The sequence below is a fragment of the Copadichromis virginalis genome, linkage group LG3 (genome assembly GCF_057382275.1).
Source record: "Copadichromis virginalis isolate Kocher_CV1m ecotype Utaka linkage group LG3, C_Virginalis_male_GT1.1, whole genome shotgun sequence".
Taxonomy (NCBI): domain Eukaryota; kingdom Metazoa; phylum Chordata; class Actinopteri; order Cichliformes; family Cichlidae; genus Copadichromis; species Copadichromis virginalis.
In genome coordinates, this window is record NC_140620.1 from 50263648 (window position 1) to 50281430 (window position 17783).

Consider the following 17783-nt stretch of genomic DNA (forward strand, 5'->3'; position numbering starts at 1 on the left):
ATCTTACTATCAGTTCCTCAAGGGGGTCCAGAAACAGTGCAGCAGCAGTAGTCCAGTAACTGGGACTTCTACAGGACATGTGCAGAGACCCACCTCAACCAAAGGCGCTGTACTGATGCGGTAAAAACCTCTTATCACCTTGCTGCACACACCCCTCGCTCACGTGCTTCAGAAGAAGTTAAAACGCAGGCGCACACAGCTCACGCCTCCTCTGAAAGCACAGAGGTCTTCTTTTCAGAGGGTTAATGGGAAGAGATTGCAGGCTAAGTGAAAGGGGGAGTAACCTTATAAAGAAGGGTCAGAAGGACACACGAGCACATGCAACCTGCTTTTGTACTGTACACGCAAACGAGAGAGACAGGAGTAAAGCCACGAAGCCAGAGAAGAGCAAGAACGTATATAAAAAGGACGGAACATGAAGCGATGGGGTTTGTTGACTGAGTGAAGCAAAGTACAAATTTATTGATCTGGCCAGCTCTAACGTGTACTCGCTGCCTAAACACAAAGCCTAGCAAGAAAATATCTGCTGTTAAAGAACCTGTGCATGAAATCAATGCTGCAGCACGTTTATAGAAAAGCCATAATGTCAGTGAACTCTTTTTACGCCCGTTACTGTTCAAGAACAAAACCAAGCATCCACAAACCAAAGACATTCAAACAGCTAAAGCTCAGAGCTGACAGCTGGATTCAGAAAATTCTATCATCCATGAATCCATGCATTTACTTCACTTTACTATCTTTGTTTTACTTTACAGTCCACTGCATATTCATTTAGCTATTCCAATCACAGGTTTTCCACAGTATGATGTTGGGATGCACCAATTCCAGGCTGGGCTAAGAAACAAATCTTCATTATAAAAGATAAACAGAAACAATCTTTAGCCACCGCAAACATTAATGCACACGTAAAGCAGGCCATGCCTAGTGGCTTGACCAGGAGGCTTCACCCAGGCAGGTAGAATATACAGAATATGCAGGGTGGTGCATTTGCATCCCCGGGGCTTGAATCTAAAAGGCCACAACACGCCTGCACAGATCAAATTGGCCTCTGTGTAGTAACTGCAGCTCTGGGATTACAGCTATGGCAACGACAGACCTGCAAATAGCGCAGCTCTGCCTGCCTTCATGGTGGATGCTGCACCAGCCTGAATGTCAACATCTTTGGCGTTTCACAGATTTTACAACCCGAGGTCTATTCACCGAGGCAGTCTTACTGACAGTGACCGTCAAGGGGAGAGGCCTCATGATGGAGAGACTCTTCTCTCATCCCCCCCGCCCCACCCCACTATCAGCCAATCAAGAAGACAAGCACATGTTGGATGGGTTTGCTTAGTGTGGGTGAAAGTGGTCAATGCAAATGAAGTGACTCCATGCAAGCAATTCATCTTCAAGAAAACAAAAGACAAATTATAAAAAAGCTCAAAAGGAAGCATACGGTCTGATGAGAGCTCGTCTCAAACAAAAAAACAGACACTTCACTGTCACCTGACTGAGAAACAGTCACATCTCAAAACCACCTAAAAGACAGAAATGCAACGATGATTCAATGCACGGACTACTTCTGCTCCTCCACTGCAAAAATTCACTGCTGCTTTAAAAGGACCTTAAACTGATTCTGTTATTATTTGGCTGTGAAATACTGCGATGGTCATTTTTTCACTTGTTTCCGACATTTGACAGGAGGGGGGAAATATGCATGACACATGTTAATCTATTAACTGCTAATGAAAAGGACTGTTTGTCCCAGCACAGAGGAGAAGAAGAATAACAACAACAGCAAAAACAACAACAACAGGCCTTTTACTAGGGGTGCAACGATATTCGTATCGATATTGAACCGTTCGATACAGTGCTTTCGGTTCGGTACGCATATGTATCGAACAATACTAAATTTTTAATTTATTTTATCAACTTTCCTTCTGACGATGCTGTCTGTGTTGAGCGCTCAGTGAATCTGCGTTCGACTACTCCGCCTAGGCTCGACAGTGCAGCCTAGGCGGAGTAGTCGAACGCAGATTCACTGAGCGCTCAACACAGACAGCATCGTCAGAAGGAAGAGCGCAGGGCAAGCTAGCGAGACAGAAGTTAAGCTCTCCTTGTAACATGGACCTCCCCCACCCTCATTCAGATCTGGCGTTTGGAATTATTTTGGTTTTCATGTGACGTATGACCCTGAAGGTAAGCGAGTCATGGACTAAAGTAAAACAGTATGTTGGATGTGCCATGCAATGCTCAATTACATGGGTGGGAACTAGTGTGTTAGCGCAGTTAGCTCGTTAACGTGTTGGCCGTCTAGCCCCATGCACGGGGCGATCGGCGGTAGCTCGTTAACGGAGATTTGCCGTGCTGTGGCGTTAAGGTCATTTCAACGAGATTAACCTGAAAGCACTAGTGGGAACACAACGAATATGACTGCACATTTACGCCGACATCATCCTAGTGCAAAGACAAAAACAACAAGCATGCTACTAACTTTAGCCGAGTCATTTAGACAGCTGTTAGCACGTGATTCTCCTTATGCTGCTGAGAATATAGCCCAGAAGAAGCGGATAGTATAGCTTTTATTTTGGAAAGAGACATTTCTCTGTAATAAACTCTCTTTTCCAAAGATGAGTGATTCCTCAATCAGATACAAGGCTTGCAATATCGCTAGCCCGACGTCCTGGAGCTAGCGATCTTTTCAGTCGGGGTACCAAAATCTATCTCTGCCCTGCCCGTCGGGCTATTGTAGGAAGGAAAAATATATGTCAATGCTTTTGCATTCTTTCAGAAATGTAGCTGGGTAATTATGTCATTGGCATCGGTGAGCCACTGTCAATATGTGACATATTGAAATCGCGTTTGAATTTGCGCTTGTTTTTTTGCTTTCACTTTGCAATGACAGCACTGATCTGTGAGTGATGATAATTTGTGCACCAATTCCTCTGACATCGTCTTATTAATCGTTAGCTTACTATGCAAAGATGACAAGTGAAATCTCCCGCAGCAAGCTTAAACATGTGAGAGGCTGATCGCGCAGAGAATCGCTGAGCTTATGTGAGTGCGCGTGTAAAAGCAGCAGGATATATATTTTAGTTCTGCTGAGCCAAATAAGACAGGTCAGGGTGAAGAAGTGACAGCCAAAGAAAAGCTTATGACAAATCAGACTATAAGGCAAAAAGAAAGTGCAGCTTTATGGTTTCATGGACAAAAGAATTTCTGTGGCTGCAATATGACGAGCTAAATAACCAGGGCTGCACATAAGTGGTCCGCAGGTGCGCATTCGCTGTCAAAATAAAAAACACGCACAAGGGTTAGTGTTAAATTTAAAAACTGTACTTTTGAGTTAAAATATATATTTATAATTTTAATAAATGACAAATTAAAAAGGCATGAACATTTTTTTTGTATCGAAAAAATATCGAACCGTGACACCAAAGTATCGAACCGAACCGAACCGTGAATTTTGTGTATCGTTGCACCCCTACCTTTTACATATCCAAAAGAAGACAGGCAGCAGATCTGTTAAATAAACCAAATCCACCACCGTCACCTCCGCCTGTCAGACCTGACAAGGACTGAGAGGAGAGCATGTTTAAGTGGAAACCAGTCAGTGGATAAGTGTGTGTGTTGTGTTTTAGTCATGTAGGTGAGCAAAGAAGGCAAACACAGAGAGTTGACTGTGACCTTTTACTGTCACAGCTTTCTCAGTGTCACATGTTCCAGCTGTTGTTTCTCACATTGATCTGTGGCTGCTTTGGGGGAATCAGAGCCTCACCTTTGAGCAGGGGCAGCGGGGTGAGCTCCACCTGGGAGCTCTGGTAGCGGAACTGAGAGGAGCTGTGGGACCTCCTCTGTCGGGCCCTGCGCATGGACCTTCGTGGGAAGCCATCCACCTTCTCCGCGGACGGCACCGAGAAGCTGGTGGTCGGCGAGGACGGGCTGGACGGAGGCAGCTTGGTCGTCTCCATGATGGCTGGAGGTGGAGGTGGTGTGGATGCTTTTGCGAGTGAGTGTGTAACGAGGGGGAATGTTTATTAAGAGGATGTAAGGCTGAATAAAGCAGAGGATGAGGGTGGAGGGGGGGGGGGGGAGTGGGTGGCTATCTGAATCACAGATGGATTATCAACTGATCAGAATAAAAAAAAAAAGCGGCTCCAGGGGTGGTGGTGGTGGAGGAGGAGGAGGGAGGAGGAGAGGGGTGAGAGATAGAAAGTATGGATGGGGGAGAAAGGTGCAGAGGCGGAGGAGAGGTGAGGAGAGGTGAGAGAGAGCTAGATTTTCTAGGGGTCCAGTCACGTGCTGCGCGCCTCGTTGTCTCTATCAGAGCCGGACTGGAAATGGCATCTTCGTCATCGTCATCATCATCCTCGAAGCTTCAGCTTTTCACACACAGATGAAAAGAATCGCTTGTGTATCATCGCCGTGCAGGAGTAGCTTGGAACAGCTACCAGATGATGCTCAGACAGGCGCGTCTCCTCCTCACACACACACAGACACACACACGCCTCTGCTGCTGCTGCTGCTGCTGTATTGGCGTCACACACCGCCTAAGTCATCAGCCTGGATTTGGATGTTTATTTGCTGTATGATATCAAGCAGCTGAGCTCCTGATAGGCTTAAAAAATAAAGACAAAAAGCACCTCCTGTTTATCCGGATCAGACGCAAACAAACGCCCTCCGTGCCACTTCACAGCTTCTTCTCCTCGATTTTTTTTTATCAATAAAAATCAGTGCTCGGTCCTGGCGGTGAATGATGATATCATAAAATCATCAATCTGGGCCCACTTCAGCTGCGGCATCACTGTTGTCCTCCTGCCTCGTTTCCCCCCCTCTGTAATGGGTCCTTCTTTAAACCGTTAAAACCTGATATTTCTTTTTTTTTCTTTGATTTCTTTGAAGGCTAAAGATGTTATAGTCCACTCAGCCTCCTCCTCCTCCTGCCTTCCTTCAACCGTATCAGGGCGGGGAAACAAGCGGTCCCTCACCGCACCGACATGTGCAGGTCCTCCGATGTAACGGCGAGCCCCGCAGCTCCGCTCGGCGTCTCCCTCCGCGGTCAGAGGACAGGGAAAAAAGGTAAATGAAAGAAAAAAAGAGGCCGCTCCTCCGCGCAGGGGCAGCCGGCAGAGGAAAAGCTGAAGGCCTGTGTTATACAATAGCAAAACCGTCTGCGTCTGACACACTGACGCGGTTTTTTTTGTTTTTTTTTCCTCCTGTACCCCCTTCTCCGTTCCCGTTATCCGGTTGTCCTACAGCGACTCAATGAGCTGCGTCAACATGCACGCGATGAGTCGGAAACATACCGGAAATGAAGCTTCATGACTTTCAAAATAAAATAGGCTACCTGTGCAAGCGTGTGTCTGGATTGCGGAAATCAAGCCCCTTTTCATAGACTGTACATAAAAGATGATAGTAGACAAACTGACGTCACTTTTTGTCAGTGACGTTTCCTATTCTATATCAGCAGCTACTTGAAAATCACAAAAGAATAAAGAGTAACAATAATAATGGCCAATAAGGCCAGTACACCAGCGCCGCAACATCATCACACAGTCACTTTTATTAATGCTCGCCGTTAAGGTGCTTTGAGACTCTGCAGCATCCAGTAGTATTATTTTGCTATTTCCATATAGTTGTGTATGTTGTACCGGTGCACGCTACAAGAAGTACAAGTGCACTTGTTGCCAAATGCAGTGATCTGATTGGTTAAATCTGTGTGTCTGGATCTGGAAATTGAGCTCTGTTCAAAAATTAAATGCTGCAAATTCATCCAGCAAAATTACTCGGTCAGTGTGAACGGCTGTATTAATGATAAGTGAATCCCAAAAATCTTTTTGATTAACGATATATTTTCACAAAACTTTTCTAAATGCCTTAACTGTGACCATAATTTATAAAATGAACGTCACCCTTTAATAAATAAGACTGGAAACTAGTGGCCTTGACCTCTAGTCCCTGGTCCCAGGTAATTCTAAACAACTGTACTTCTGCTTTACAACCAGAGGAGTAATTGTGAGAGCAATTGTGGCTTAACTTTTCAGACCTAAAAGCTGTTTTAGCCTGTGAGGGTTACTGGTGGAGCCTAAGGGCTTCTGTGTAGTCACAAAAAAGGAAACTTCAGAGATCTAAATAGATTTTAATACGGCAACCCCTTAAGACAGCTCCTCAGGATCATCATGGATGTCAATAAGCCTGGTTACTTTGGTAACTGCAGTGCTATTGGACTGAAGCATTAACGTGCAGGTAGAGATGAAAGCAAGGTTGAAAGTCTCTTTTTGATTTCTCTAGTTCAGTCTAGACAACAACAGCAAGATGTACCAAATAAAAACTGAGCTCAGGAATTCTTTCTTTATAAGTATAATGGATGCGCAGAAAGAACTTCTTACTCGTTCTGTTCTACACAGATACTTTCATGGTTAACAGAGAAAATCCAACATGTTTAACTTCTTTTCGTGTACAGGCACTAAGCACTAAGGCGGTCAGCTATGATGAATCTTCTCTGGCATTTTTCACTGCGGAGTACAGGCTCAGCCAGCAAAAAAATAAAAATAAAAAATAAAGATTTTATTTTGAAAGCGCTGAGCAGATGCTGCCTCGTCTCACTCTCCGCGTCTTGACGCAGGTTCCTCAGCCTTGAGGTGGTGCAAGGAGAGAGAGGAGTGAGCCTCCTCCACTGCGGATGACGCTATATGATGGAGTTATTTATTTATTTGCCTTTATTTACGCGTGGCCGGCCCTGGCTTTTTAAAGCCGCTCGATTATAAGCAGGTGTTTCATCGGCGTTCCTGCTCTTGCCGCACCACCTTTGGCTTTCTCACTGCCGTTTCATCCAGTAAAGAAATATCCCCTCCTATCCTCCATCAGTGCACCGCTTTGACGCTCACCGCCCCCCCCCCCCCCATTCCTCCCCCTCCCTTTTCCCCCATTTTGCTCTCCTCCTATTTGAGGTGAAGCTGGCTTTGAGGATCAAGTCCCATCCATTGTTCTTCAGCCCGCTCAGCCACTTGCTCGCGCTCACTCTCTCGTGTAAGCACACACGCACGTGCATTTAAAGGCGCATTTATCCGCGCCTTTCATCTGTTTCTCAAAGTCACACACACACTGATTTTCTCCCCATAAACACACACAAGCCTATTTTGTCTCATAGAGACTACAGTGCAGTAAGTGCTGTAACTGCGCATGCGTCCTTTGCTTTACATTACACCCTTGTCCCCTATGTGGTGTATCAGGTGAGTTCACCCAGTCATCTTCCGGGATAAAGACACACACACAGAGTTTACAGTGTGGGTCAGGGCAGCATTGATGCTCTGCTTTACATTTGCTATCAGGGAGGCTGTGGTGCTGTTAGAGACGCGCGCTGGTTAACCGACATTCAACAGCATTTTGGAGCTTTTTATTAGAGCAGTCTACAGTTGTTAGCTGTGCACAGTGGGCATTGTGGAGTCTGTTGGGGCCCCTCCAACCAGCATTCATCACCATTATGTTATGAGTAGTCTGACAGCACCAACAGCAGTCCTCTAAAACAACAAGGAAAACATTACTACAGCAGAGACCTTGTTTATTTTAGCAACAGTGACCAAGACCAGGTTGTCTGGTTATGCAGTGTTAATACTATAGAGTGCTGTGCAAAAGTAACTCCTCATTCTGTTATGCTTTGACAGAAACAAGAGGAATAGATGCACTGGTTTACTGAAAGGTTTGCAAACATATGAGGATATAAATACCAAAAATAGAGTTTGTACAGTTATTGAAAGTCACAGCCTGAACTCTCTTAGGCAGCTTTCTCGACATTATTTTCAGTAATCTTCAGGAAAAGTTCTCCAGGCTTCTTGAAGGACATTCAAAGCTCTTCTTTGGATGTTGACTGCCTTTTGTTTTATCGCAGTGAGACTATTTCTGTCGAGGCTTCTGTGAACAAGTGGATCCGTTGAAGGTCCAGATGCCACTGCTGTAGTTTAAGGTTTCTCAGCCCTCAGGGCACTACCAGGCACCCGGTGCCCCGAGCAGTCATCTGCCTTGCCTGGTGTCAAGAAGCACATCCAGCTATATATTACAGAATTTGCATAATTCTGCTAATAGACCCCAAACAAATATTCATATGTTGTGTAACACCATATGAATGAGTGAGCTGAACTGCTTGAAAATTGTACTGTATTATAAAATAAAAAAATTTAAAAACTCAATCAGGACAGTATTTTTTTAAAAGCATAAAACCGATTTTAATATAATTTTTATTATTAGTTTCCTTGTTCAATATATTATTTGATCCATGATAAATACAAATACTACAAAGCCCCACAACTGCCATATGCACAAATATACAGGTATACCATATAGGCTGAATAGCAAATATATAAAATAAAAAAAATAATTAAATGAAAGGATCGCTTGGAAAAAACACTTTTTTCAGCAGCAGTTTCTTTAAAAGACATTAATCCACCTCCTGGTTCACAGGGTCAAACCACTTGAAATGAGCACAAAAAATGTACTAAAACATAAATTGTGTTAAATTGTCAGTTTGGACCAACAATTTTAAATTTTTTATGGAAAGCAAGAGCTGCATCAAATATAGCATCTGATTTATAGAAAGATTTTTTAAAATTACAAATGAATTAAAATTACAGGGTAATTATTGCTCCCAATCCACCTGAAAAATAATGGGTGAAAACCATTACTCCATGCACAGCATACTTGTGTGCACCCCCCATCACCCACCCCTTGACATCCAGAAATTATTTTTATTTCTACGTCATCTATAATTATCCTTTTGGGCTCTATGAACAAACATAAAATGAATAACTTCAGCAACAACAGCTGCAGGTCCGTCTTCAACCTTTTAAAGTTTTCGTGGGTTTACATCATCCTGATGTCTACATCATCAGTGAGATATGTTCCTTCTGATTCATTTATGAGGGATAAATTGCAAAAATATGCAGGGTGCAAATTAATAGTTACATTTTTTTTTTGTTTAAATGTCGTTAAAAGGTTAAATAAACACTCCATTTTCAATAAAGTTTGAATTTTTAGGTAATCGTTTCACAGTTCAGGCTTTGAAGGGTTAACCAGTCAACGGTTATACATAAGAGGTTATTTATTCTCATAGTGTGCTTCTACATGGAAGTCATGCTTGTATAAGCAAGTCATAAGAGTGCGTGACAAAAAAAACAGACCAAACAAACACTAACACGTTCCTATACAAGACTTTAAAATGTTATAAACATGATCTGACTTGACCATTGTCAATGAGCTACACTGTTAGAGAGTTAGCTCCATCCGGTCGTTAAGTGATGACGCGACGAATCCTACTTCCGGGCCTAAAGTAGTCTGCGTTTAATATGGCTTTTGTGTTGTTAACATGTTTAATGTTTTGTATTTTCTTCTATTTAATCTCAAAAAGCTCCTAAAACAGTCAGTGATCACTGTTGACCTCCCTCGGCTTTTATTACCGCTAATCATTTATTTAAGCTCAGTTTTTAAAACCTTAGGATGTAACTACAGCCCAGCCCATGCAGCAGTATATGAATGACTAACCTCGTATTGTGGATGGATTATCTCAGTTGTTCTCCTGGCTGAAGTTTGGTCCTTTTACAGCACCCTGCCATGCGATTACATTTGTTCCTGACCACCGACAACACTCACATTAACTTTTATCGAGTGGAAAAAAAGTTAGCTTGTTTATATTATGCTAACATAGCTGTGTCGCTAGCGGTCACGTAGCACATCATTATATACCAGCTAGCCCAACTTCAGTAACCCTACAAACGTCACTGCTGTTTAGTTTTCTGTCTTCATTTATGTTGGAAGTGATAACAGAGCTGTACGTTTTAATTTGTTTCCAAAACCCCGCAGTCAGGACATGCTATATTGTATTTAGATAGAAGCTAGCGAGCTAACTTCCTGCTAACTTCTAACTCCGTTAAATGTCATAAATTCCGTTTTCATGGATGCCTGGATGTTAAACTCAATTGTTACACCTGGTAGAGCAGAACGCTGATCATTTTATTAAAGATGAAAGACTTTAGACAGTTTTTCAACTCTCAGTAATGCCATAGTGATCGTTTGATATATGGACCTGCAGCGGAGTTTAGGCCCAGACACGGCTAGTGACGTCAGACTGAACAACCGGATTATTAGCTCTGATAGCTGGGATCACTACATTCTAATGCAACCTTGTAATAAAGCAGCCCTTCACAGTGGCTCACAGGGAATTTAGAAGGCCAGCGATCCCACTGTACTGTACCAATTTCATGAAAGTGGCTGATTTCACTTTAAGATTTAAATATCAATTAGCAGCAGTAGCAGAATATGTGCTGAGAATGTGTGTCTTCAATTAAGATTAAGGTACATAAATAAAAAGAAGAAGAAAGTGAGTAAGGATGTGTTGTTAACTTTGGCACTGCCCTGTGTTTGTATTGCAGCTTAGAAGGAAATTTATTCTGGTAACCTTTCCGTGAAGTTGCAAGGAAGTGAGAGGACCACTCCACCCAATCTAAAATTAAAAGTTACAAGTTTCACCATGTTGACTCCTTTTTCATGATTTAGGAAAGAGCGGTGCCTGCAAATGATTACTGACTGTGGAAAAAGACACTGGAATTTATTGCGTTCGTTCTTGAAATTAGAGATTTCTGCTCAAAGACCCTCAAAGTTCGGGAGGCAGTTTTATGCCACTTACTAATAAGCGCAGACATAAAGATTACTTTAGTCTCAGAGAGGATGAGATAACCTGTGACGCTGGAGGTACAAATACATGAGAATCTAGTCAGCTACTGGTTGCATTCTGGAAACCGCAGGGTTCAGATTGACAATTTTTCTGTGACCAAACCAAATGGAAGCTCAATCATGAAATCGCTGCATTTTCGTAACAGAAAGCTCAATAAATAAGTAGCATCTGGTATGAATATGAAATATGACAGAAGACATTCAGTCTTTGGTTTGTTACTAGCTTGAGTCCAGAGGTCATCTCCTCACAACACATGAATCAAAATGACTTTTCTGTAGCGCTACTGGTTATTATTCCCACTTATGAGCCAGTCGAAAAAATCACAAAGTTCAAGTTCCTTTGAGGGAACCCCTGGTTGTGGCGCCAATGGCGGAGGTTCAGACGGAGCCCTATCGAAGCTGCTGGAGGTAGCTTGAGATATATCAAGTGGACCGGGGACAGTGAGCAGGGAGAGCAGAGACACACTGTTTGATGTATTGTCTTGATCATAACTCTGCTTTGAGGAAAAAGAAGGCATGGGTGATGGCTCCAAACCTGAAACGGCTGGAGCTAAAAGAGAAGGAGGAAGAGGATTTTGAAGAGGTGATGGTAAAAAAGTAGACGGTGAAACTGAACTGCTTGGGTTTCCACTAAAGCGACATGGAGGCATTTGGGGCACGCAACCCGGTGCTACTACACCCGCACTTCCAGCCTCTAAATGGGAATAAGGGGGTGTAGCGTCAGCTGTAGCATTTAGAAAAGATGTTTTCTCCTTAAAAAATCCGTCCACTGTGTAACCCATTTCACAGAGGGTGTCTTGCTCCAGCGTGGGCTGCGCAGCTGTGGAGAGCACACCGGAGGGAACGGGGTTTGAAATAAGACCGTCACAGATGGGTATACCATTTGTTGTGCTTGAGGTCATTATAGGTTCTTTGCTAAATAAAGAGTGCGGAGCTGTGTATGTGGTGAAAGATGCTGAATAGGGAACTGTCACTGGGCTGGAGGAAGAGGAAGAGGAGGAATTGAAGAGCTTAGGTGAAGAATGAGCAGAGGAGGCTAATGTTGTGTTAGCTGGAGGAGAGACATGGTTCCTTTTGACGCAGTCAAGGCTCTGAAGTCCCAGGCTGGAGGTCAGAGAGAAGGGGAGCGCAGAGGAAGCAGCCACGGTGGAGTCCGAGGCCTCGGCGATTCCGTGATGGTTGGAGCTGGTCTGACAGTCAGCTGAAGAAGAACCCGCAAGGCTGGAGGGGAGGCGGCAGTAAGGTTCGTGACGCTCCAGCGACGTCGTTAACAGGTGCAGCTCCTTTTTCAATGCAGCGATCTCCTTATGAAGAGCCGAGTTCGAGTGCTCAAGACTCTGGAGTTCCTGAGGAGACAGAGGGCAAAGGGGAATAGGAAGCGATTAAATAAGGGGGTGGGGGAAAAAAGACAAAGCGGAGGGATCAATAGTAAAGAAGAAAAGTCAGGTATATCTTTATTATCCCTAACTGAGGCGCTCACCAGCCATAAAAACTTATTACAGACATACATCAAAGGACAAACAATGAACGCAATCACATGCCACCCACATAATATCACACCAAGCCTGTGCTGCGCAGTAATAAAACGACACAGCGAAACAATCTTAATGACGCTCCTTTAAGGCTCCGAGAGTGTGCAGCAATAGAAAGCACAAGAGGCATGAAGTGTGGCCAACGCCAGAACCCCAAAGGAGAACTGAAATATTGCTCCTAAGTGACAGCGCTGCAAGATCAGCATGAAACGAGTGGGTAGGCGGTGGAGAGAGAACAAAAAGTGATTCCTTGCTGATAAGTGCAGACTAATGCATGGGACCAATTAGGAAAATTTTGAATTGAAATGTGGCAAAAAGCTTTCTCAATAAACGTGCCTTTTTGGAGCATTTACAACGGTTTTCTTTACATTTAGCGGTAAACTTAAAGCACTTTCGAGATGCTCTTCCTTTTTTTAGTGGTCATATATACATACTGTTACATTGGTGGCCATAGTTTCAAATACATACAACTAATGAACTCAGTCTTTAACAATAAAATTCACTGTTTTTGACTGTTTTTTTCTACTCTTGGATCTGCCGGGGATATGCCTAATATAGTCATCTCGGACAGACTGTGGCTGAAGCCCCATCACCTGCTGCTCAAACCTTCGAGTCGCAAAGAGCAGATAATAATAAGAAATCTGAGTCAGACCTCAGTAAGTTAGGCCTAGAGATCAGCTGATGACCCTCAGTAACCCCCGTTCACTATAGGGGGAAAATAAATGTATATTCCACGACCACCTCTTCGGCTTTGGCTGCTAGCAGAGTCTTCGGTAGTTTGCACAGAAGGCTCCAACTCCTGCAAACACTCGCTAGCTAACCACCAGCCGGCCGATAAACTTGAAACAGTGCGGCGTAAACAAGAAGCAAACAAGAACAAAGACCTTCAAAGTAAAAGTTGTACCTCATCTCTAAAACCAACACACGTTAAAAGGCACAACTTCTTGACGATGAAGGCAAAGGTTCTCTGTTTTTAGCTGAGGTCGCACTTCTTCCCAAATTTCACTACTGCCACAGACAACTCAGCGTCTTCCATAAAAACTAGAGGCCATCTCTGACTAACCAAAGCAAACACAGGGTGATAACACTGACGAAAGGCAATTTCGCCTTAAGGCGATGCCTAAAGTGGGCCGGAACAATCCGGAGCAGCATTCCAGCTCATTCAGTAAAGTACAGAGTAGTTAAATGTGATTGGCAGATTTGACTAATGCATAATGACTAATGATTTCATTTGCAGCCTGCTTTCAGCTGACAGCATGGAGATATCTGCTTAGTTTCCAAAAAAAATGTAGTTCCTAAGAACAGAAGAAAAAGGAGGTCAGCATACAACAGCCTCAAAGATATGAGTGAACAGAGAACAGGAGAAGAAGATGATAAACTGTTTTCAAAGTTAAGAACTTTTCAGCAAGGGACATTTGATAAAATGGAAATCTTACTTGCAGTACTTGAATCTACACATGATTTACTGCTAATCATACTATTTTATCTATATATTGCAAAACTGTGAAGGTTGCATGAAAATAGTAGTCATTGTGGTGCAAGTTACGGTGGCAGAGCCTGCACACACACACACACACACACACACACAAAATCTACTGTTGAGTTCAAAAATTAATATGCAGCTTGTCTCTAAGTGACTATTTTCACCCAGCAGTAAGGTTCCCACAGCTGCCAAATCCCACTTTAACCTCTACACAAAAGAAGAGCTTTTAAAGGAATGGGTGAAACCAGCAGCTACACCAGCCTTTTTGGAGCATTTACAACGGTTTTCTTTACATTTAGCGGTAAACTTAAAGCACTTTTGAGATGCTCTTCCTCTTTTTACTGGTCTTATATACATACTGTTACATTGGTGGCCATAGTTTCAAATACATACAACTAATGAACTCAGTCTTTAACAATAAAATTCACTGTTTTTGACTGTTTTTTTCTACTCTTGGATCTGCCGGGGATATGCCTAAGATTTAACTAAGGATTATTTTGAACTGTGACCCATTCAAATCTACTCTAATGAGCCGTCACTTCAGCACAGCTAACATTCGTCTACTTTTAACATCAAAGTGTAAACTTGACAGTTGCCCTGAAGAAGAGTCAGAGCTGTGCTATGCAGTTGTGAGTCACGGTCTCCGTCCCATTGAACTGTAAGCTGCTGACACAACTTTGAGTTTTTAACAAGTTCAAGTGGCTTGAGGCAACGACACTTCCCAGAACTTCAAGTGAAGCACACACACACGCAGCAGAACTGAAAGAGAAGGAAAGAGGGAAAGCGAAAGTGCGAGTTCCCGACACAAAAAAAGACACGCACACACATTCACACCCATTCATAAATTTGGTACACGCAGACATATTGAGCAGGTTACAACAGGTAGGATGTAATCTAAAAGGAAAATAGAGCTTAGTGGTAGTAAAAGAGCACGAGCTCGGGTGCAGCACAGCAAACCGGTGGTTTTGTTTTCTCTTTGTCAGAATGAGAGTAATTAAACACATTTATGAGCGTGAACCGACGTACGAATCAGATTAGTGACATGACAGGAGAACAAATGCTTCTTTTTACTGCACAGAAACCTGAATTTGTACTACTCAACCTGTTGGTTAAATAGGACTCTGTGGCTTAGGCTCATCCTCATGTCCACTCATACTTTTTTGGAATTGGAAATGGCAAATTTGTTTAAGATAGTATTAGGAAAAAAATTGACCTAGGCTAAAGAAAATTGTACAGAAATATATATACATATGAAGCATAATTATCAAATTATCAAACGAAACTGCAGATCTCATGTGATGGGAGAAATTTTAAAACTACAAGCCAAGTAATCTGGCTGGAATACAGAAGTGCAAAGTTTAGCAAGATAAGACAAGAGGAACCTATTAAAGGTCTCACAAACAACCAAAGCAGGTGACCAGCGAAGTGAACGCAACACAGGAAGCGTGCTAAGATGCGGCATTCCCACCGTGCTTAAAGATGCACATCAACAGATTAACTGTATGTACAACTGTGTGCCACTGCTTATCAAAATCACCAGCATATGACGATGCACAATAACTTAGTTCCATTTAGCTCTTCATGTAACTAGTAGCTAACATTATTTCAGTATTTTAGAGAACACCACCACCTGAATACTTTCTGCTTCAATGGATGGGTTTCAAATCACAGTAAGAAATCTTGAACACCACATTTTTACAATAACCCTTCATAACTGTAATGCATGTATGACCTTGAAACAGTTTTCAGGGCTACGTGCTGTTAGGCTTGTGTGTAAGCACGCGGTCATCAAAGATACTTTAGAAATCTGACTGAGTGCTCTGGGAAGCGTGTCCGTGTGTGCGGATGTGTACCCTGACCTGTGGAATTTGCACCCGCCCCCCAGGGGAGAAAAAAAAGACAGGCAAGTACAGATTGAAAACAAATGCGTCTGTGTGTGTGCGTGTGTATATGTGTGTGTGGATGGCAGACAGGAAAGGGAGGGCTGATAGGGAGGGCAAAGCAGAGGGAGTGAAAGTCCTTCTCCTAAAGCAGGCTATTTACAAGAAACGCCTGCAAGCATGCTGCCAGATTACACAATACGCACGCGCGTGCACACGCACACATACACACACTGCTCATCAAACAGGCTGTGTGAGAAAAGGAGACAGAAAGTGACAGAGTCAGAGGATGACAATGCAAGGAAGCAGAGGGGGAAAGGAGTCAGACCTCATGAAGTTCATCTGCTCTCTCTGTCTGTTTTCTGCGGCTCTTCCTCGCTGCATCCCTGTTCTTCTCCCGTCTTTTTGGCCCTCTGGGTCCCATCTGTTGTCCCCCTCTTTCTCTCTCCTGCCAAAACAACAACAGAATTAAGGAGAAATATCTGGGGTTAATTAGACCGCACAGTGACACAGTGGGCGTTCAAGTATGCACTTCTATTTTGACTTTGGCTTTCTTCTTTTTAAAGGGCGTGTATCGATTTCATTTCGATACCGCGTTTTTGTTTTAAAGGTATAACATGACTTACAAGGTCATGAGACAAACCAATCACATGAGACAGTGCGTGTGGCCCTTCAAAATAAAGCGGGTCAATAATACGTGAAGTGCTTTGATGCAGCGCGTGATGCGAAGCAAAGGCGAGGGCTGACAAACCATATGACAAATAACAAGGAAGATTCTTTTTATTGCACACAATAATTCAGGTCTTTATTAGACTACACCTTCCATTCATTTCATGAGTTCAATTTTCACTCAGCACAGCTGTTGCTGACTGTTCTACAGGCAGTATATACAATCTGTGTATACTTTGCAAACACACACACGATAACTGCAGTAAATAACCTGAGCCGGACGTGAACTGAGGGTTCAGGGCACCAGAGGTGGAAGACCAATACTCAGTTTAAAAACTAATAACAATAATGATAATTAAGGTACTAATAATTTAAATGAAATTTAAATAAATCACTTATTTTACAAACAGATCTGTTTGGAGGGCTTAAAGTGGATCTGAGTTGATAAATAGTGGTTTTAGAGGCAGTGGATGATGATTATAACTAGCATGACTAATAATTAATACTATATATTACTATATATTGCTGTATATTACTATACAATAATGATAATAATTATAACTTTAGCTTTAATAATATATCATTTTTATTTACAGTGTAAAAAGGAAAAAAGCCAGAGGTTCATTAATCAGAAGAGGATCTGACTCAATATAAACAGTGAATGGGTGTTATACCTGTTGTAGCCCATAATTATAACCAATATCGGTGTGAATTTCACATCACATAAGTTTACTCTTAGCATCAACAGCGTGAAAAGGTCCATAGGATGACCTGAATACGGGGATTTGATGATCGAGTCAAGAGACGAGAAAGAGGAACTTACCGATCCTGCAGTACTGCTGGGGCTGGCGGACTCGGACCCGGAGTCCATGTATAACGGGGACATCTTGACCCACGCTCCTGCAGCAGACTGGCTCACCTGTCGGCTGGTCGCCTGCGGCAGCACGAGGCTTTCACCTGTCTTGGACCATGAGTGCAGCAGGGGAAGCCGTATCCATTCATACGCGATTATCGGGATATCAGGACAGAGCAGGAGTGCAGGTTACAGAGCAGGTAATGCTGGGACCTGTTGCCGTGCTACAGACTAACATCGGATGTGTTGCTTGGTGACTGTGTGGCGCTGACTGAGGCGCTCAGTCGCTTTATCTGATGACTTATGAGTTCCGCAGGTCTGGCAACAGATGATGCAACATGATGCTGCGGCTCTCTTTCTCTTTCGGTTTCTCTTTATTTTAAACTGACCCGTTGCCTTGCAAAGCTGGAGGGGGTGGGCGTGCTGCTTTCAGGTGCAGCATGTTAGTTTCACTCCCCACACGTGCTTACAAAGTGCATTCGATTTATCTCTCACACGCGCACATTGTTGTGCAGCTTCACGTCACGCAGTAAATCCGTGTTTTTCTGCTAACATCTCTGACATGTTAGCGTCACACTTTTAAGGTCCGGATTGTGAAAAGACCAACGTGTGAAATCCTAATTTCCGACAGCACGTGAATGCGTTATTTTAAATGGCTGGGGAAA

General features: G+C 43.1%; 2 protein-coding genes across 3 annotated transcripts in view; both read right to left on the bottom strand.

Moving 5' to 3' along the window:
- ppp2r5b (protein phosphatase 2, regulatory subunit B', beta) overlaps positions 1-5248 on the bottom strand; it is a 51265-nt gene extending 46017 nt beyond the window's left edge. For both annotated transcript variants that reach the window (XM_085451532.1, XM_085451531.1), the window contains exon 1: positions 3758-5248. In XM_085451532.1, the coding sequence (XP_085307658.1) occupies positions 3758-3950 (193 nt within the window). In that variant the 5' untranslated portion in view covers positions 3951-5248. The remainder of the gene's footprint in view (positions 1-3757) is intronic.
- Positions 5249-9684: 4436 nt separating this feature from the next.
- batf2 (basic leucine zipper ATF-like transcription factor 2) lies at positions 9685-17454 on the bottom strand. The gene is made up of 3 exons (XM_085451533.1): positions 17089-17454; positions 15925-16044; positions 9685-12047 (listed from the first exon to the last, which is right to left on the bottom strand). The coding sequence occupies exons 1-3, from the start codon at positions 17149-17151 to the stop codon at positions 10983-10985; spliced, it is 1248 nt and encodes a 415-aa protein (XP_085307659.1). The 5' UTR covers positions 17152-17454; the 3' UTR covers positions 9685-10982.
- Between the last annotated feature and the right edge of the window lie 329 nt (positions 17455-17783).

What these genes read in the sequence shown, in the direction of transcription:
- batf2 (XM_085451533.1), bottom strand. Translation starts at nt 17,151, where the DNA reads ATGTCCCCGTTATACATGGACTCCGGGTCCGAGTCCGCCAGCCCCAGC. An exon ending in CCAGCAGTACTGCAGGATCG is followed by an intron (nt 16,045 to 17,088) that starts GTAAGTTCCTCT and finishes TTGTTTTGGCAG; the next exon opens with GAGAGAGAAAGAGGGGGACA. An exon ending in GAGCAGATGAACTTCATGAG is followed by an intron (nt 12,048 to 15,924) that starts GTCTGACTCCTT and finishes CTGTCTCCTCAG; the next exon opens with GAACTCCAGAGTCTTGAGCA.